Source organism: Phyllostomus discolor, chromosome 2 (assembly GCF_004126475.2).
Source record: "Phyllostomus discolor isolate MPI-MPIP mPhyDis1 chromosome 2, mPhyDis1.pri.v3, whole genome shotgun sequence".
Classification (NCBI taxonomy): domain Eukaryota; kingdom Metazoa; phylum Chordata; class Mammalia; order Chiroptera; family Phyllostomidae; genus Phyllostomus; species Phyllostomus discolor.
Window position 1 is genome coordinate 18,434,729 of NC_040904.2, and position 22,410 is coordinate 18,457,138.

Below are 22,410 nucleotides of genomic sequence, written 5' to 3' on the forward strand. Positions count from 1 at the left end.
AAACATGTCTGTATGTTATTCACTTGAGAGATTTAGACAACACACACGGTCGTTCTTCAGAAATAAGAACTTTTTATTTGGTTAAAAGGAGCACAGAGACATGTGAGGACCAGAGAGTTCCCACTCTGTCTTGAGAAGAAGGCGCTGCGGGCATTGAAGAAACGGGGAGATACGACAGAGGAGCCCTGGTTTCTCTCCCAGCCACACCCTCAGTGATGGATGCATGGTCAGCGATACCCTCCAGCCATTTTTCACACTAACTCCTAGTTTCTCTCTTTGCTAAAAGGTTAGTATGCTGTGCTTACCTCCCCACCAACAGGACCACTCACTTGGCCCCAACAGTAAAACCCTTTTATATGCTGATAGAGGTTAAACAGAGCTAGAAAAAAAACAAACCAACCAAACTTGGACAAAGAACGCAGCTATCTGCTGCCAGTTTCAGCCCCAAACCCCTAACAACTCCTTTTGTATTGTGGTCAAGGGAGAGACCAAACTGATTTCAGAAACTTCAGAAAGGTACTTGTGGTTACATAGGCAACACATAAAGAAGACATATGATTATACTGTGTATGCCACCTCTTTTGTTCTAGGTTGAGTATATTGTTTATACAGTGATTAACAAAGTCATTACAAAATCTGTTGAATTTTAAACTAAAAATAATTGTAAGGCACGTGTCTCGCACAGTTGAAATTAGACAGTTCTTGCCTCTAAGTAAAATATTTGAGTGGATTCATACCATAGTTATTGAAATAGTTTCTTATTTCTGAAGCGATTTCCTACACATTGTCTGATCCAAAGCAGAGAAGTGAAAGGTGATCCATTTCTAGACAGGAAACTTTTTCCTATGGTAGTGTATTTATGTGTGGGTGAATTCATTTGACCACAGTGATAAATTCCTTTAATCAACACAGCATGTATTGAAACATGAAAGACCATAAAAATAAATATCAGAACAGTTCATTTTTATCAAACACGTAAAGGTAAAATTTTTTGCACACTGTAAATTTCAATACAATTTACATTACATTAACTAGATTACAACCTATGAAAGGTGAAAGAAATGAAAATAACTGCTTCCAACACACGTACTTCCGAGGTGTGGATAGCAAGTTTGTCTGCATGGTCCATTCCGTGTACTTGAAGTTTGGGTGCATCGTTGAGCAAAATAAGCGTGTCTCACTCCATTATCAGCATAGCATATTTTGTAAATGAAATGAACATAGAAAACTCATTTTAATATTTGCCTCAAGGGGGAGCTTACAGTTCATCTTGCAGATCCTCTGAGATTTCAAGCCATTCCAAGCTAAGGTTCTGATGCCATTCTTTATACAGATCCAGAATTACAAAACTCTGTTTCCTTTTCTGGAAACAAGTCAATAAACTTTTATACTTCCATGCCACTTTCTTTTCTCGTGCTTTTTGAAATCCACAGTGTAGACTGGTTTGGGCTAGTTTTTGTTCTTCCTTTACTGAAAAACATAAAAAGAAGTAAGTTCAATGTATGAGACTTCTTATCAAACCGGGCATATCTTGGTCCAACTGGAGGTATTTGAGAGCCTTATTTTAAGAAGGTACTTCTTCTCTCTCCAGCCTATTTTTTCATCCTTACAAAAAATCCCAGATTATTCCAGTTTGTGAAGATGGTAAACAGTGCATATAAAATGATGAAAACATAAAATAGATGGTTCTCTGTTGGATCCCTTATAGTTTAGAATTCAGATAGGCACACACATATTTCTGACACAACGCCAACATTTTTTATTATAATCACCAGTAAATCATTCTTTTTGGCCTATGATTTTTGAAGTGTTGCTTTTCAAATATTCTTCCATATACATGTGCTGTATTTAATGCCAAATATCAAGAGAGCATTTTTCTCCTAAGTATAAATAAGGACCTTCCTATTTCCCTATTCCCATCAGTTTTTAGGTCCTACAATTAAGTCACTTAATCACGGAAAGTTTAATATTGTTTCAGTCTCTGAAAACAACGTGAAAACAACGTAGATTCAGGTGTTGCTAACTTGTGGGTATCTGAGTTTCCCTGGGTCTGAGGTTGGGCTTCACTCTCATCAGATGTGGAGTCCAGGCCCACACTTTCAACCTGTGCCTCGGGCTGTGCTTTCTTCCAAACCTCCATAAAACGGCCATTTCTTGGGCTCCTGTTTTAAAAGGGGCATGTTCCTGGGTGTACCCGTCACCTTCTGCCAGACTGCTGGTTAAGCTCTAGATTCCTTTTGGTCTAGATTCCTGTGAGTGAACCCTCCCTGCATCACTAACCACCTCCAGTGCCTGTGTACTGCATTCTGCACTTCCTCCTGCCCACAGTGCTTGTTCCAGCAGCACCCTTTCCAATCCCCACAGGCACGCCTTCTACCCACTCCACTCACTCTCCGTCTGCCTGACCTTGCAGAGCTCCTTCAAAGAAAAAAAAAAACTCTTCCAACAAATAAGCTTGAGAATTTGTTACTAATGAAATAATATGTTCCAGTTATATGTTTTGGAGATTTGCATCCAAATACGCAAGATCAGCACATCTTTACCTATGAAGTCATCTCACATACATGGAAAATAAATCAAGCAAAGTGTATGAAAAACATGGAATGTTTTAGTGGTGAAAAAGATGGTTAAGTTATTAATGTAGTTTTTGTGTAGCACTAGTATTGCATTTGAGTCACCACCAGTTGAGGAAATAAGAGTTATTGTTTTGAACACGACATGGAATGGTAGAAACCACCATGTGTACGAGATTGGAATTGAAACTTTCTGCAAGTCACTCAGATGATAATGCAGTTGAGACTTTGATGAAGTTTCTCCTTGCTTTCCTGGAAAAAAAGAAATGGGGAGGATCTGAGAACGATTGAGTTAAGCACTACAGCTAATCCCGGCCTCTAGAGGTACTCTATTTTGTTTATATTCTTACTCTGAGGATTTCAAACAGTGAAAACTCCACAGATCTTCAAGATGGAGAAATCTGGAAGACTTTTGAATAAATGGAATCTCTACTGTAACACATAATTTGGAAGAAGAAAAACAAACTTTAGAGAAAACTCAGTTACTAACACTTTAGTAATTTGTATCTCAGAAATGAGAAAAACTGCATAATATTTTTCAAGTTATTTTTTTCAAGCTGACTCATTATTCACAGCTCTTCCTTAAAAGTTCCACTGGGTTATGGGAGGTTTATATCAAATCCTCCTTCTAGATTGAGGAAAAAAGAGAGGAAAAGAGAGAGAGGGAACTCATGGACACACCAACAGTTTGGTGACTGCAGGCAGGTGGGGTGTGGGGACAGTGGAGGATGGTGTAAGTGGAATAAACAGTGATGGACGGAGGCCTGACTTGGAGCAGTGAACACACAGTAGTGTACAGAGGATGTGTTGTAGGATTGTGCACCTGAAAGCTGTATAATTTTGTGTATCAGTGTGGTCCCAATAAATGCAATGTTTGTAAAAAAGAAAAATTCTTCCTTTACATCATTGCTTTCCATAACGATAAATCATCTTAAGGGAAGAAACATTAAGGGAAGAAACTGGATACTTACTATTATATTAATTTCATACAAAATATTGAAAAACTATTTTAACTGTGTTTTACATATACATTGAAAAGCCAAGAGGACATAAAATGCAGTTTTAAGTTGCCAGGTAGTATTTATTATTATTATTATTATTATTATTCAAAAGCCTTACTTAAACAGCCTATAAATCACACGTTGGATCTTTTTTAAAATTTATGTGAACTTTGGAGTTTACATTTATTTAACTTGTTTCTGGTGATTTTGTTATACAGTGGATCCATTACGGTTTATTTGAAGAAAAGAAGAAGATGAATTAATATGAAAAAAGAAAAATGGCTTATTTAAAAGTTCTTCCCTGAAAGAAAAATTCTCTTGATCAATTTTTTACTGAAAACACTCTGACAAAGATATCTAGACCAGAGACGTTCAACCTTTTTCATCTCGTGGAACATATAAATGAATTACTGAAATTCTGTGGGATACCAAAAAATCTATTTTTTGCCTATTCGATAAAAAACATACACATAACTTTTTGATTCTTTCACACTGGGTGGCTATGGCTGTGTTGGCTGTTGTCACTTTTTCATTTGACAATCTAAGGGAAAAGAGGTCAGCACTCCTGAGTAAATAGTCAGGTATTGCATGTTTTAAAAATTCTTGTGGCACACTATTTGAAACCACTGGTCTAGTCTATTATTGCAAGCATGTTTTTATTTAAATCCAATGTCTTTTCTTTTTCTCTTTTCATAGATATTTGTATTTCTTATGTTAATATTTTAATTGTATTGACAAATTGATACACATGGAAAAATTTTACCTCTAACTCAAGTATATGGATAAACATATATGAGGGGGACCCAAAAAACCAGAATTGTATTCTAGAGGGTGGGCCCCTTGCAGTACAGGCTTTCCCGGCTAGGTGAGTGTTCTAGGAAGCCATCTGTATCACTACACCAGCTGGCACTGTTGCGAGAGGCTGCATTTGGCTTCAGTGAGTTTTTTTGAAGACTCAATGCATTTGCCCCTTTCATGATGAGTGATATACGAGTACACTGGCCCATACTACTGTGTGTGTTCATCAGTTTTTGACCAAAAACAGCATGACTCCATGCCCCAACTTCCCTATTCATCTGACCTAACCCCAAGCAACATTATTTTGTTCCCCCAGATGAAAAAAAGTCCTCAAAGGGAAATGTCTTGCTGATGTGGAAGAGGTGAAACAAAAAAGAAAATGTCAGAAGCACTAAAAGGCATCAAAACCGAGTTCAAAACTGCTTTGGGCAGTGCAAAAATCATCTTGATAGGTGTTTTGCATCAAATGGAGAGTACTGTGAAGGTCACTGAAGTTCAAGCATGTACAAATAAATACACATTTTTTTACAAACTACTTCTGGGGCTCTTTGGATCTCCCCTTGTAAGAGAGTACTCCCAAAAATCTGGCTGTTAGGACATACCATTTTATTTCAAGCTGCCTACTAAAAAGGGACATATTTTTACCACTGTGCTTTATTTCCTATACTTAAAAGATCCTTTTGAAATAAAACAGAAGGTAATGACTTGAAATTTTGAAAAGTCACTACACAGTACACGTATAGAAATTGACTCTTGCAGTCAATTTGAAATCAGTATTGAAAGGTTTAACATTAATGCTTTCACTTAATAAGCAAAGGATAGTATCATTGCCTACACTGTAAGTTTATAAGTATTCAGATTTCAGATCCATAACATGCACTAGCCATGAGACCCAAGGCAAATAATGTCTGCCCACCAACTTCTCGACTGAAAAACAGAAACGGAAGAGTACCCACTTCATACGGCTTGTGAGGATTAAATGAGATATTGCAGGAATCCTATGAAAAGGTACATTTCATTAGATTGTATATAATGGATTGGTGCCAACAGATACAAAAATGAGAACTCTCTTAAGGCAAATTAAAAACATAATTTTATGCTAATTTTAAAACTTTTCAAGGAGTTTCAATATATAGGAATTATTTACCTTTTATGCAGCATCTGGAAACAGCAAGTACCAAAAGCAACCAGTATCAGTAAGAGCAGTGGGATTGTTGGTATAACGACATAAATTAAGTTGGGAATTATGCCTACAAAAGTAAAACAGTCAGTGTAAAAAGGCAGCTGAGACAGAATTTTAACACCAAAGTTATATAAAAGTTTTCTAAAAATCTGGGGTAAAGTAAAATTATTAGAAATAACTAGATTCTAAACAAGACCCTTCCCTAATTACTAAATAGTCTAAGAGATACTATATCCATGTTTGTTAAAAGTCAAAAACAAAATCACACATCACTGATGGCCATACTCCTATTCAATGCCATCTTTCCAAAAGTAGTATTAAATCTGCTATTCAGGTAGGGGCTTGTTTTGATCAGGAATTAATAATCATAGTTATCTCACTTCACTGATCCTTCTTAGTTCTTAGAGTGTCAAGCATTGATGTTTAGAGAATAATAATCATTATTAAAATAACTGTTGATTTATTGGACATGTAATTATCCTAACCAATAAGCTCACTACCATGATTATATGCAAGATTCCCTGAGATTAAACCAAAATATGCAAATACTAACTGATGATACAGTCATAACCCAGAGATGCAAGACTTCAGAGACATGAAGACTTGATCTTAATTAAATTCTAAAATGAATTGTCTTTTTAATCCTGTCCCATACCACTTAATAATACGGGTATTCTTGATAAAATAAAAACTGGAGTCTCAGGCAGCATAAGATGACTTTATTAAACATTTTTTCATTGTCATAAGGGAAATTATTTCTAATGTAATTATTTACTGATATCTTTAATTAGGTTTAGATGTTCTGAATGGTTTATAATCAGGCATCTGAAAAATAAAGAGTACTAAGTTTTCAACAACTTAAAAACTATCCATGTAGCTACCAAGTCAAAAACTGTCATAATTATTAATTTAAATAATTCTGGCCACAGTAGACCTAACTTGGAGCAAACTATGCCTTTAACTGCATGTCACTTCCTTTGTTAACACAAGGTTATATTAACTAAGGTTCAGTGATGTTGAGTATAATTTGCTCTGAGTTCAACAACTCTTGAGCCTCAAACAAATAACAGGTAACATTGAGAATTTTTAAAATTCACAAAATGTTTTCTTGCTCTTTCAAAATACCATCATGATTATATATGCGTGTGTGTGTGTGTGTGTGTGTGTGTGTATGAAAAAAGGAGACAGTATTCCCTACTCCTTCATGGATTTTGTATTGCCTGTGAAAATATTTTGAGACTTGGGGACTTTGGCTCTAACTTCACAAAGCAACTAGTATAAATCAATATTTCTGTCCAATTGGCATAGGGCCCTGCTAAAACTATCTCTGACTAACATGCAATTTGCGTTGGGATTTCATTGTTTCTTTTGCAGACAGTGGTGTGTTAAAGGCAGCTGGGTTAGAGCTCACCGTATGCATTTTTCTCACCCCGTTATTCAATGATGTTACTCTGGTGGCTTGAAATCAGCCAGGGAGTGTTCACATCACAGAAAATTCCAAAGTCAACAAATCAGAGTTTTTATTTCACACCCCAGCCAACCCTTAAACAGTGACCAGCACACCACTGTTCACAGGCCACTGCCTGTACCACCTTCCATCACAAGTCCTACACGCTATTGGGGAAGTTCTTTGTAGATCCTGATTCTAATTGGGATTACTTAGTTTAGTACTAGATATACCCAATTAGAAGAAAACAAGTAAGTTCTTGTATTAAAAAACTAGTTGAGCACCATTTGTTCTAACCTCGCTCAAAAGTAAATTTCCATTGGTTGGCCAGCACACCACTTCAACAAGCAACAGGAAAAGTTGGGGTCAGCAGGAAGTAGAGTTTAAACGTACAGTTTCTATCCTTGACAGAGGAGTTAGAAACCTGGGAACAAATTACCTGCTTCAGTAACGACCACATTTTGATGGGCGTCTCCTGGTTGGTTTGTAAAATACGTCTTTTCTCCAGGAGCTGTTGGACTAATCTCTGTAGATAATAAGTTCAGACATCATATGTAATGATAAACAAGAGAAATACAAATAAAGATAAAAATAAAAGTTTACAATAAAACCATACAAACACCAGAGTTTCGACTTCTGAACAATTTACAGCTAAGAATTATATTTTGAATTTAAATTTACATTAAATTATCTTTAAATCAAGCATCCACCTAATGAATCCTTGCAACACACAATCACAGCAGCAGTTGACAGTGTGCCAATACTAACACAGCCTGCTACAGGCAGTGATGACAAAGCCGGCAGGACGCTAGGCAAAGATAAGCAAGAATCCGTGACCACAGCACAAGAGCCACTAATTGCAATTCAATGGCAAGTAAAGATGATGTGGGTGCTAATATCAGTGCCATGTTTAGGTGTCCCCTCATAATAATAATCAGCAGAAGATTGTATATGGATTGCATTTGGTGCTGATGATTCAAATATTAATGTTCTATGTACATATCTGCCCTATACAAATAATTCCTTCCTTATATTTACTTTCTAATAGTGTCTACCTCTTTTAAAATAATACTAAATTAACGTTTGTGAGATGTTTCTTTCCCTGGGTTTATAAGATGAGATCTCTTCAATTGCCATGTCCTTAAAATATGTTGAAATACCTTACCATGATTTGGTATTGCTCTGCCACCAATTTTTTCCTTGATTCCCCTTTTTAAATTAATAAGTCATGGAATATCAATTAAATTAGCAAGAAAACACTGTACAAATTTATTTTCATTTAATCCAAAAAATATCCAATGTCCTATTTATTTTTGTCAAGTGATGGAAAGGAAAGCACTCATGCAGTATCTTATCTTAGTTTCAGAGCAGTGAGTCATGTTAGTGTAATGTTTACTACTCTCATTTGACCACATAGTCTGTATTCTTGGGAAGCTTAATCACATGCCATCCTCTAATAATACTTACTGTTCCTTATGCATATGTCACCCTGACACTTCAACAAGCCTCCTCTAGGTTTCAGATACAGTCCTGCCTTCCACTCACTCTTCTGCACTGTCTGCTTATGCTCAACTGGTACTTGCTGAACAATGAATACAGATATTATGTAATTTATCAACATAGAACTGGTTATTTTTAAAGTAATTTTAATAAATTTTAAGTTAATGCAGCTGCTGATTAAGAAACAATGCTTTAGGAACATAATCCCATACATGCTATTTTAACACCTTAGAATAAGAATATACAATGCAATTTTAATAAATACAAAAATTACATTCGGACATATGTCCATAAAAATGCATTTGGGTAATATTGCTAGACCTAATGAATAGATATGCAACTCACAGGACAGTAAATAGCAAAAAAAAAAAAAAAAAAAAACAGTGGCAGAAAGAATGAGAAGTAAATTAGAAGAACTCAGAAGTAAATTATTCAGTTGCTGCTTAGCTAGGTTAATTTTTTACCACTTTGGATACCATTAGTCATATTTAGATGGTGTGTCGGAGCAGAAAGAGGAGACTAAGTTCAAATCACAAGGTAGTTCTGGTATAGTTGGAGAATGAAGTTCAAAATAATTAGTATTATAATTTATAAATTTTAAATATTTTTGCTGCTTAATCCTCCAACCACCCAAAAGCACTAAAAGGCTAACCACTAACCACCCAAAAAGTACTGACTCTTATAAGCAAAGAATGTAATGAAAACGTCTTTCATAGATGAGACACTAAGATTGAGAAGTCTAACTGAATATAAAAGATGGAAATATTTAAAGTAAAGAATAAAAAGTATATGTGCATTAATAAAACCAGCTATAAAATTGTACATGTGCTTCAAAAACAATAAATAATAACACAATATTGCTCACAAAGTATAGATATTTGAAAGTTTAGGTGGAATACAGAAGATAAAGAAAAATACTAAGTTTATGACTACAATGCTCTTCCAAGAGTAATATAAACCTAGATTATCTAATGTGAAACAAGTCAAGAAGATTCTAGGGTTGTAGTGTCCTGAATAATGTAAGACAAAAAAATAAATAAAATAAATGTACTTAAGGTCAAATTGTTCATCTAAAAGCTCAGAGAAGAAGACAATGTTGTATTAAGAAGATTTTTTTTAATATACTCTGTTTCATTTAATAGCTTTGAGTACACACAGTCACAAATTTAAACTATCAGAGAATAAGCACTTCTTGGCCTTTTAGCTAAGATCAAGTGTAAAGTATCAGAGCATTTCAACTTTCTATCTTTCTACAAAAAAAATTAAGACAAAGAACATAAAAGCATAACAGATTTGGCTTTGTAAAATCTTCTAGGAGGGTAATGATGGATTTAGCAGCCTAAATGTTGGTAAAAAATAAACTCACCAGGGACAGAAAGTTGGTTAATATACTCAAGAGCAGGATAAACATGAGAAGAGACTAAATCTAATCTATAATCCAAATAATCCCTTGTGCTTTACAGTCTTGTGAGAAAATGAAATAATGTAATTTCAAGAGAATAATGGAAGTAGCAGAACTTGACTGTGACCGACTTCCATGAACACATGAGGCCAAGCAGGCAGAAGAGTGAAAATGATACTTCTGAACACTGAGGAGCCAAACAGCCAAAAAATACTCTCAAAACCTAAGTATCTAATTTGACTTTCTTAAATTGTTTTTTAAAATGAGTTTACACAGTTTTGATTAACCTCTCTTTTGGTTAAATAGCAATTCAGTTGAGATGTCTTACTCAAAGTAATTTAAATGTACTGTTTCCACAGGAAACCACACGGGTGTAGCTCAGGGCAATGCGGTCTTCTTATTTGTGGCCTATGGCAGTGAACTGGAGACTTCAAGCGAAAGCTGGTTAAGGAAGCACACCTCAAAGAGTGAGGATCACAGCAAGAACAGGGCACATGCCCCTATTTTTTTCATTATGATGGTTCAATGAGCTATGACCAGTTTAACATTCACTGAGCAGAACATGCCAAGTATGACGCCCTGAAATAATGAGCTAATGTTTCAGGAGAAGGTTTCTTCAATCCCTTAAATTCCCCAGATAATCACTTAAAACACTTGCTCAGATATGTAAATCTACAGGTGCTTTGGTGACATACCCCCTTCACACATACTGTACTAAATATTTAAAATATTTCAAAATAGATGTTTATTTTTCATTAAATCTATGTACAAAACACAACTTGGCTTTAATGTTACAAATGATTTTCTCTTAAAGGCACCCCTCCAGATGTTTCTGGTTACTCCCTCACTCTGTGTCTAGTGACTGTAGTTTCTATTTCCAGTTACTCCAGTGTCTATAGTTCCTAGTCACACTAGTCCTATTTAAGTCCTTGGGCAGTGTGCTCTACAGTATACCCCATGCTTCACTACACTCAGTGATACGACGAGTTGCCAAGTACTTTCATGTTTCAGAGCAAAAAAAATGCCAAATGTAGCAAAGCTTAAAGATAAAACTGACTATAAGCAAATACACTCAAGATCTGCTATACCAACTCACAACACATCCTACCTGGTTCATACTTGCAGATGTAATTGTGCTTCATGTTGCACCTGTCGTCATTCCACTGGTAAAGGTAGGGGCCTCCAAGGCCAGGATTGGCGGTGGGTTGATGATACATCACGACACACTTTTCACTTCCACAGGAAGGTTCATCAGTATACCAGTTTCTGCAAATACAAGGCAGGTGGGACAAAAGTAGGTTTGCAGTTGTTCATATGAAAAATAATACAATAATTAATGAATACTGCAAAAATAAAGTCTGTTTCGCATACTCACAACTGTAAATCTACTTTTGTCCCACTATGCATAGAGCAGCAAGAACACCTCTAAGTGATCTCCGCTGCTCTGTTTTGACATTCTCTACAGGTAACAGAAATCTCCCCCAGGCCCTGACTCACCGGTACTGGGAGCTGCTTCCATCAGACCACCGGTAGAGATCTGGGCAGGCACCGGATGCTTGCCCATCTCCATTTCTCCAAAGGCCTATCCAGAAATCACCATCGGAAATGCCCGTGCCTGGTTTTGTCAGGTTTTGCAACATGCTTTCTATTAACTTCTGTTCTGCTTCATTTTCAAGGCTGAGCAGGACTCCCCCCTCACTCTCACACGCCAGGCGTGCCTCCTGGAAGCTCACACGGCTGGACAGTTCATGGAAATAGGCCATTTTGTAGCACGGGTGCTTGTAGTCAGCAAAACACACCTTTTGGCCTAATGGGAAAAAAAAAAAGATGAAGACTTAAACACATAGGCAACAAAAGAAAAAGTTTGATTAAAAATTTTTTCTCAAAATTGAATTTCACGTATACCTATATATCAAGCAGAATGAATTTCCCCGGTGACTTTGAGACATAACTACAAATACACATCATCATATCACGTTATAATGAAGCCATAGTGTATAAGATTTAGCTAACTCTACCGGCACTGGAATTTCTATTGCTTACACCCTCCTCCTTTTACCACCAGACATGTAGGCCAAGATTATAGAGACTCTTCCCAATGGTCATGCTGTTTGGTTTTATTTTTCGTGATCTTCTTTAGTTCATCTCTGATCTTTGCTTGTCAACTTTAAAAACTGCCGCAAATCCCTCTCAGTCACTGTTCCTCATTTCCAACCTGCTGCCATGACCTACGCTACTCTCTTCGTCTTTGACTTCAGCTTAGGTTTAGACTTAGAAGACAGAATATTTGACTGTTTTATGTAAAATTAAGTTAAATTACTTTACGTTGAGAAATTAAGGCACAGCTTTACTTTTTTCTTATGAGTTGTCTATGTGAATATTGTTCTTGTTGAGATTGAAGGCTTTGTTCTCTATGTATTTAATTTTGTAGCCAATCAAGAAAAGTTGTCAGTGGTGGAAGGGTGGGAGTATAATTGTACTTTAACGCTGGCTAAAAAATAAAGCATTCGAGCTTTGCACTCTTAATTACAGTGTATCACACTGAGCCAGTGTTGGTATCACATCCATTCTCCCCCAGAATCAGCAATTAATGACCAATGATGACACTCAGAGGCAGAAGGGAGCAGAAATCAGTGCAAGGCCATTAACCTCACCACAGTGTTTGAGTGATGGGTGTTCAGTAACTTGGCACAAGCTGAGAACAGCCAACTAATGAAACGGCAGCTCCAGCAATTCAAGTAAGACAGCCAGTTGTCCTTTGTCTCATTAACTGTGATCTGGACCCAGGAGCAACACACTGAATGATATGAACAAATTAACAGACTGCCCAACTAATTGTTAATGAAAAATAACAGGCTAGTATGAATGCCCAAAGGGCATTGGAATTAAAGAGACTTCAAATGGACAAAATAAGTCTGAAACATTCCTTGAGAGATGATTAGGGAAGTCCTAAATGTTGATTCTAATATAACTATTATTATTTAAAATTTCTCTTAGTTTATTATCAGGTTTTATGTTGACTACATTAATTAAAAGTGTTTTTTCTGGTAATATTCTAATAATGCCATTAAGCCTACTGATTTTTATGCCTATATTTTAAAATCAAGCTCTGTTTCCATTTTTGCCTTCTACATCCTTTACACATCTCTAAGCTTCAAAATATCTAACTGCATTCCCTTGAGGTTGCAATTTGTTTAGCTTTTCATTCTAAGAAATCACAGACTTGGATTTGACTCCAGCACTTTTAAAATATTAAACTTGTCCAACATGATTGTTTTGCAAGATGTCAAAAAGCCAAGTTTAAAAAAAAGATTATAGAAAAGCTTTAATAAGTAAAAATTATTCACATAACAAAGCCAGCACACATTCAGAGGATGCACAGGTATGATTTTAATGCAAACAGTCTCTGCTCCTTATCTTTCATATATTAAAAAAATAAATGCAACACAGGTTTATTATGTGTGATGAGGATACAAAAATGATGAAACTAAACTTGTTTATAAAATTCAGACAGCACTTCTAACTAAATACATGAGAGCTTTAGCCCTGACTGGTGTGGCTCAGTGGGTCAGGCCTCATCCTGCAAAGCAAAAGGTCACCAGTTTGATTTCTGGTCAGGGCACATGCCTGGGTTGCAGGTGAGGTCCCCAGCTGGGGGTGCAAGAGGCAACCCATTGATATTTATCTCTTGCATTAATGTTTCTTCCCCTCTCTTTCTCCATCCCTATCCCCTCTCTAAAAATCATCAATAAATAAAAAAATTTTTAATTGCACGAGAGCTTTAAATGTCACGAAAAAATTCCTAATACCACTCTTAAGTATTAGCAAAGTAGATAAATGTTAGTCTGTAGAGAGATAATAAGAGAAAATCCACAGACAGGGATTATATTAACATAATTAATAAGAAATACTGCACAGGCCTTGGATGATAGCCAGCCTTGACAGTCACCGTGGCTGTGGATGATGGATTAGTCCAGGGATCTGGGTGATGGGGTGGAGATAGTGGTGGCTGCACCGCAGGGCAAGTCTCAGAGGATCCGGGCACTGGCCAGTTCCCAACTACAGAAAGACATTAACTCCAAAGTGTATTGACTCAGATTTTGACCTGAAGTCACTACCAGTTCTGATCTAGCCAGGCAGTTTTCAGGAAATTGTGCAAACATTGCAGTTTTTTTTTTTTAAATGAGATGTATATCACAGTCAGTTAAAGCTGGCACTGTGAACTTCTTTACACCCAATTGTACTTCATTACTGATTTCCACCTTATTGGGCAAATTTAGTCCAAGTTGCAGCACAACCAGCAAAACAGAAGCTACCAAACTACTGCTGTCACTGGGCTGTGATTGCAGTGGAACTCCAACAGCTGGGAGACAGATGCTGCCCTGATTCCCAGAGAAGTCTCATTAACACGGATCTTTGGGAAGTGACTTTTCCCACCTCTACAAAGGCTAATATTCCTAGAGAACCGTAATGATCACCACCCTTCCCATTCTGTGAGGTCACAGAGAACATTTCCTTTCCTCTTTTAAATATTATATCCGGATGAAATCTTCCATCACTGTATTGAAATACAGGAATCCTAATCTTCCATCTATTACATCCACTTCCATCTATCGTTCTACTCCCCTTAACATATTCAGATAATTGGATAACAATTTTTACTACTCAGAAGCTGCCTTGATATTGTCCAACAATAATTTACTAAATGTTGCCTAGCATCTTCTGTGACAAATATTCTTTGATTGATGGCTTATTTACAAGAGAAAGAAAAGATATTCCACCTAAAATTCTGCACCTCTGTTAGCTTCTCACACCTATTAACTTTTATTTAGAGATATTTCTCAGTATTGCCTATTAAAATATACATTCCTATCAATATCAGAGCTAAGAATGTGCAACTATTTCCATGAATACATATATTTGTCTTTTTTCTTAGTCAATAAAATTCCTTTAGAGCTAAATATTGGCAGAACTTTAAGTGCTTTTGGCAATAGTGTAAAAGTGGAGTGAAACTCATAAATGCATTGTAGTTTACTTTTTTATTCCTAAATAGAAAGGACCTAAGGTTTGGTTTTATTTTGTTTATATGTATTAACCTTCTGACAGGAGTGTCCTCGGTCTGTTAGTAAATATCATTTTTCTTATACCTCCCACTATAATCATATATTATAATCATATAAGTATTAAATTATTGAATTTATATCACATTATTCAATAAAATACAGAAGATTCTTTATGAATTCCTAATGCTCCATTGTGACATACCTTAGGTTGCAAAGAAAAAGTTACACAAAAGCGGATCTGCGTAATAAGTCCAAACCTGATTGGCTAGACTTTATTTTATCAGAAACCCACAGAATAATTTGTTTATCATAGTTCTGTTTTTACTCCCCTCAAAATCACCCTGGTAAGTAGGCCGGCACTACCATACCCAGGGTAGCATGACCTTTGATGACAACGCCCACACTTTCAAGGTAGAAAGTAAGCGAATGCTGCCGATCCTGTTTCTGTTTTCAGCGGTCCATATCACACCGACTTCTTCAGAATTTTCCTTCATAAAAAAAGTTTTGTCATACTAAACTTCACTTTTGTGACAGGAGTTTTTAGAATGCAATGACTATTAAGATTGTGCTGAAATCCATTTTCCAACATTGGTAAGCAAAACCAAAACTGTAATCTTGGGTCATTGTATGAATGGTGGTGGCAGTTGCGAGCCCTCCTTCTCCAGCTAGGGAATACCACATGCTTCCTGACAAGGAGATGAGACGCGTCTTTTTAAAATCCCAGTATTTAAAATCAAGATCTAGATAATAAATGGTAAACCAAGGAACTGTGTGACAAGATTTCAAGCATTCTGTCAATCAGGACTGGCTTGGAATTCCAGAACTACACTTAAACTATGGGGACATGACTTAAACTTTCCTGGCCTCAGTTTTCTTACCAAAAGTGGTTATGCACTTTAAAGAAATACTGATAGCCTGCCATTTATCGGTAATTTAGTATGCAGGGCCTCACTGCCAGCACCATCCATGCCTTGGGGTAAATTAGGAAAAGATGTCTCCTGGTGATACAGACTTTTTACCTAGAAAAAAAGAAACATGGTTCCCCATAGGGGGCCTCACTCCAAGCACAGGGCCGGCTAAGCCAGGTCCCCTGTACAGCTCCTTGGTCTTCACTCCCAGGCATCGCACAGCCTGAGCAGCTGTGTCACACCTTTTTAACCCCCCAACCACCCTATGCTGTAGGTGTTCTCATCCCATTTTTAAAACAAAGGAAAGTTAAGTAACTTTCTGAAGTTCACACAGCTCGTAAATAATAAAATCAGGGTTTAAAAGCGGGCAAGTCAGGTTGTATAGTTGATGCATTTACCCCGATTTCTGTACGGCCCCCATACATACCTCAAATGTAACATTTTTTACTGACTGGGAAGATTTCAAAAATAAAGGATTGATGAATATATACATTATTCGTGTTTTTATGTTGTAATTATTAGTATTGATCCATTAATGATCACTGGGTGGCTAATATAGGCAAGGGGTTGGCCCTTGAGAGATTGTTTCTAAGCTGATTGTGGATTTTCTATGACTGAACATTTAGTCATAGGATTAATATTGGAATATCGATCTCATATTTCCAGACCATACATGTCTTTAATGATTATTTTATTGAGCTTTTTTGTTTTCCAAATAAAATGAACACAGGCCAAACAGAATTTTTCCCCTAATTACAAGGAGGATAACTTTAATCAAGTTCACAGGTCATGTTGTATCATCAGTGGTATGTTAAGAGTGAAAGAAGCAGTCTCCCTGGGAAGTGTGTACCCCCAGCCACCCACATGTGAAGTAGCTACACAGAAGACACTTGCAAAGAGTAAAAATCATTAGCGAGAACATTAGCTGCATTGCTGCTTGCACGCCTTTATTAAATAATACTGCCTTCTTTATCACGTTAATGGAATACATATTGCCACTTTCAGGAAAAAGAGTTATAAAAACAAAACCAAAATGCTGAAAAACAGCAATTAGGCATTAATGGCTATGATAAATGTGCCGTTTACTAAGTGGCTAGTAATAAGATTAATTTGTTCCCTTCTTGCCCAAGAGATACTTAAAGTAATTGCATCTAGGAAAACTGCACCGTCATCACTTTACGCTTTTGATGATGTCATGGAATTCTACTAGGGCCTGGGATAACAGTTTCTGTATCTCCTTTGCTATTATATTAATCTATAGGCTACCGAACAGCACCATGATTTTGCAGTATTCTGTGGCATCTCTATGAGAAAATGAGAGCTCCCTAAAACATCCAGTTTCCTAAACAAAATGTGTGCCAACTGTAAGTTCAAGTTAATACATATTAAAATGTTCTGCAGACATTTGGAGACACCATGAAACACACTCAACAGCATTTTGCAGCACAAACAGGTTGAGGATCACAGCTGTGAGCACTGAAAAAAAGAGAGAGTAAAAAACAAACAAACAAAAGAAACACAATACTACAAAACTTTTCAAATGTTTGAAAATATCCACAAGCTCCTCAAACACATCTTCCCATCTGGTAACCTGAATTTTGAACTCTTCTTTCTGATACGTATCCATATCCCCGTAACTAAAAACCTCTTACCTTTGTCCTGAAGATTTCATTACCTACCAGTCGCTTTACAAAATTAAATGTCTTCAGCCCCCATAGGTATTCCCTACACATCTGTGTTCAGCAATAAATCAGTTCAGGTCTAAGACCCTAAAAGCAGTTCCCAACTTAGCATCATAAATTCACAAAATACTCCCTGATTGTTATTCTCATGGTTATATAGTTGTAGTGCATATTTATGCATCAAGATAAGCACACCAATAACTTATAAAAATATTTCTCCACAACTGCTAGATGCTATTAACTCTTAGGGGAAGATTATGATGATGAACTTGTTTAAAATGTTACTTCTTTTTAAATACTTTCACTTCATTTATAAATAATGCTCTCAACATTTAAAAGGATGATGGATTATAAAGTACTAGAAAATATAACTGAATATTTTGAAGTACTAACATAAGAGTTTCTATGAAGGATCACTTTATGAGTACCTGTCATTTTTCTAGGGTGATTATTTTGGTACACCACATAGAAAATATAAATAGTTGTATTGATGTTTAATAAATAGAAAATGTATTCCATATACTGTAAGTATATTTCTAATACTGGTCCCAAAGAACTTGCCGCAGTCAACACACACTTGAGAATTTTGATAAGTGGTCCCTAGTGGCATGAACAAGTTGATGCACCCCTCAAAAGTTGATGACCAGGCAGACATTAGGCTTACTACTTCCAAAATGCCTCACTTTAAACTGTTCTGTGCTCATGTCATTATGGCTGAAATATATATTTTCTAAAAAGAGTCTTCAAAGAATAAAATCACAAGTCAGTTTATAATGCTAAATGTCAATGTGAACTTTTATGACCAAATACAATTAAATTATTCATAAAATCATAATTGTTTAATATCAAGCAAACATCATCATTTATGCTAAATCAAATCTATCATGTTCAGTTAACTAGAAATGTTCCAGATGTCACCCAAAAGATGCCTATAAATAGTAGAAAAAAACACAGCAAAAGGTTTGCAACAATTTATGCAATAACAAAACTTTCACCAACAATTTTTAAGTTCTATTTTTACACCATATATCTTTTTTATTCCCTTGCAAAGTTAAGGCACACAAACAAGAATATACCAAAAGGATATTATTTAATTCAAAGAAGTGTTTTTAGGTGTTTAAAAATCACCTTATGCTCAAAGCCTGGTCTCCGCTCTCCGTTCATTTGCAAGAGTAATTCTGATAAACACAAAGGCAGTCAGGTATGTAATTCACACATGCAGATGAGTCAAATATATTGTAAAGTTTTGCTTCAAAGTGAAATGAAAGGGAAATGGAACCGATGGTATGGCTTCTGAAACATCCTCATTTGGTACTGTTAAGTTTCCATTTTAGAAATACTAACAGCCTAATTTTCCTTTTTCAAAAAAAAAAAGTAAGCAGTATGCATTTCCAAATGACATTTCACAATGTATTTAATTCCAATGGCTCCACAGTGCCAAAAAAATTAGTAGAGAATGCATGATAACTAGACACTTAAGACTTATATTCTGAACATGTAAAACATCACATATTGCTGAGGGGAAGATCAGTAACCATTAAGCTTAATATGCCAGTTTCTAAAGGTCTGGCTTCACAGCTGATTAAGTTGCTGTCATCTGTCCCCTCTACCTCTGGTGACACCTGTTATAAGATGCAGAGAATGTGAAAGGAAATTTGTAGTTTTTACCTTAAAAACCTTCCCACACTTAAAATACACACCCATATACTTTTAACAAATATTCATTGCAACACCTTAGTTAGCATCGCAGAGGTTTCAATAAAAGGAGCTGCCTATGCTGTTTTCAAAAAGGCCCTATTAATGCATCCTAGGCTGTTGAGAATCCTCGTGTGTTTTAAGAGACCTTACTAAAAAGTAAGAAAGGGAGAATCAACTATAAATTGCTCAACAATAGGAGAGTGAAAGTCAACGAATAAGAAAAATCAGAGCGAATGCTCGGAAGCTTGCCATTTCTGAACCATTTACCTTGTACTGACTCCATCGACCTAACTGGACACCTATTGTGTGCACGAGCCTGTACACCTAGTAGCCACCATCCACACCTCAGCCCAACCTCATTTTCTGTTAAGTCTCCAACTTCAAATAAGGTGTCCCAGGAAAGGCGTCTGCGCACTGTGACCAGTCCCCTATTCTTTGTCAGACCTCCCGAGAACAAAGGCTGTGTGCCCTGGGGTCGGGGAGCGACTCATAGCCCACAAATCCGGTCTCAGAAACGCCCGCAGTGAGCACGGCGTGTGGACTGCAGTGGCCAATAGGGGGTGGCATTCCCTGCAGCGGCTCTTCCTTCCCGGGACTCCCTCCGTGCCCGCGGTACCCCACCCCTGCCGCAGGTGCCCAGCCCTGTCCTGTGGCCAACTCTCATACAAAGAAAGTGGAAATCAATTACTCCTCGAAAACACTGTGCAGCTCATGATGAAGCAGAGCTCGTTTCGCAGCTATTGAACCAGGCGCTTCCCACATTTTTAAACTTTTTGTGTGTATTTCGGGGGAGGAGAACGTAGAGCACAATCCGTTTCCCACGCCTCCCGGCTCCCTACCCCTCACAGGTTCCCAACCCCGGGGACAACCTCCACCCCAGGACGGGCTGCCCCGCATCGCCTTCCCCTGCGCGCCCCACGGTTCACCTCCCTGCTTGTCCACTCGGCGAGCAGGCAGCCCCCGGACTCACCGCTGACCACCCGTCGGCAAAAGGCTCCGTGACAGCAAAGCAGAGCTGCTCCCAGCAGCAGCGAGACCGCGCGGCTCATCGCGGCAAGGCGGCGGTGGCAGCAGCAACAGCAGCAGGTGTGGCCCCGGGCGAAGACTGCCTTTGCCCGCTACACAGCCAAGGCTCTAACCCCCGAGCCTCCCTGCCTCCCTGCGGGCCCTACTCCAGCTGCCGGAGCCCAGCCACCTGGTCCCTTGCACGCATCGCCTTTGGCCGGACCTGGAACGGGGCGCGCTGGCGTCGCGCGAGGGTTTACTCCGCTAGAGCGCACGACCCGGGCGGTGCGCGTTCAGGGAGGGGGAACAGAAGTTAGGGGTTCCCTTGTGGGTCCCAGGTTTGCAGCAGAAGCTCCGGTTAGACCCCACCAGCTCGCTTTGATCCTCTCCCCGGCTTTTAGTGAGTGAGGGGCTGAGTCCACGCGGCTAGATCTCGGATCTCAGGGCAGCAGCAGCAGCTCTGCGCTGGAGCCTCCGGCTTATATACCCACATCCCGACGCTCCGGCCCCTCGCTAGTAACAATTTTTAACTACTTCGTTTCTCCTGCCTTGCGGACTATCCCGGCCCCTCCCCTAAAAACTGGAGCCACTTTGAAAACCGTCCACTCAGCAGCTCCACCTCCTCCACTCCACTCCTCCCTGTCCCTCTTTTCATTCGCTAACAGGCCCGAAGCTCATTTGGGTAAAATGCGACAGTTTTGCTATTACACTCGGGCAAAAGTTGGACCAATTTGGTTGTCTCAAAGATTAATGTCCACGGGGATGCCAAGTTGTGGGGCCTTTCTTTTTTGTGTGTGCTAAATTGCTTGATCATGAGTCCTGCTAGATGCAGGGCACGATCCACTATTGAAGATGAATTGGCGGAAAGGGAGCCAAAACCTGCTTAGTGAATTATATAATGTGGCAGGTTTTTCCCCACGTCGGTTCTACAAATAGATGACTTCCAAGCAAGTTGTTTGACTAAAATTGCCACAGGAGTAATTTCAAAGAATATTTGAAGCACGATTTTCCCAACTGGTTTCCATCTTAGTATGCGCAGCTCCGGAGAAAACCATCAAGGCAAAATAAATATTCTGAATACTTGGGAATTTCATGGATGTAAATGGATGTATTTCTCTGCAATCATCTATCAGTGACTTATGGTTTGTGTTAGAAGCAAGACTCAATCTAAAACCTACAAATGCATTTTTCTATACCCTTACCGAGTCTCTCTCTATTAAAAGTCTGTTTAAGGATGCTAGGGTTTCCTGGAGCATTGGGAAGAAGTTAATGGGGGTTTCATCTATAGCCCATGATAGGAAATTTGAGGGTGCTCGTAAGGAAGTTCAGTAGAAATGGTGTTTTTGCCCACGTTGTTGTGCATGTCCAAGAGTTTGTTAATTAATATCCTTTGTTTTAATAGATAGTAAACTTTCCTGTAACACCCTCTTGTCTTTATTTTTCACAAGGCAAAAGCACACTATAAACATTTGTTGGACTGTTTTCTTGAAATAGGTTAATCCTGTAATGGCAAAAACTAGTCTTGCAAGATAAGAAGTTTTAGAACTTGGAAAGACTTTAAATAATATTAAACCCACTCAAGAAATGCTCTACTCAAGAAAGAATTCTAAAATAATTATAAGGATGTCTACCAGCTTATTTTTCCTTGTATAACCATGAAAATTCTAATTTAATATCAGGTCATGGGAAAGTAATAAATCTTGCAAAGGGTATGGATTTTTTTAAATTTTACCACTAGCTAAGTGTCCAAAAGAAACAAGTATTGCTGGGATTTTGAATGGATACCTGATAAATTCACAAGGCAATGGAGGACTGCTCAGTCTCGTGAACCCTTTCAAAGAGACTGGGTGGTTGTGATCACAGAATTGCTCCAGGGACTCACTGCCCAGTGTGGGGAAAGAAATGTAATAGTGACTGTGTGTCATGGTTAGCACAGAGGAATGGCATAGTTTTGCAGGAATTTTCTAGCAGTCGTCCAGGTTAAAGGTGATGATCCTCATTGGCTGGTGACCTGAGTGAATTCTCCAAATGTCTGCGCACCTGGGATTCTGAACAAGAATTTCTTTCTCCTTTCATGGCACCCTACTCCTAGATATTAGTGTAGCCCAGTGCTATCATGAGAACGTCCCTGTTTGGGAAGGACTATCAGT

At 37.9% G+C, this 22,410-nt stretch overlaps 1 protein-coding gene across 3 annotated transcripts; it reads right to left on the minus strand.

Annotated features, from left to right (window-relative positions):
- Positions 1–49: 49 nt before the first annotated feature.
- On the minus strand, positions 50–20,808 carry CHODL (chondrolectin). 3 transcript variants are annotated; one of them, XM_036017555.1, is made up of 7 exons: positions 20,539–20,801; positions 20,226–20,483; positions 11,402–11,711; positions 11,013–11,170; positions 7,442–7,528; positions 5,520–5,622; positions 50–1,470 (listed from the first exon to the last, which is right to left on the minus strand). In XM_036017555.1, exons 2-7 carry the CDS (start codon positions 20,302–20,304, stop codon positions 1,386–1,388), a joined length of 822 nt encoding a protein of 273 aa, XP_035873448.1. In that variant the 5' UTR covers positions 20,305–20,483; positions 20,539–20,801; the 3' UTR covers positions 50–1,385. The 3 variants fall into 3 exon arrangements, with proteins under 3 accessions (XP_035873448.1, XP_028360444.1, XP_035873449.1); XM_028504643.2 differs by having other exon boundaries at positions 20,226–20,801; XM_036017556.1 differs by lacking the exon at positions 50–1,470 and adding an exon at positions 1,879–2,825 and having other exon boundaries at positions 20,226–20,808.
- Positions 20,809–22,410: the final 1,602 nt, after the last annotated feature.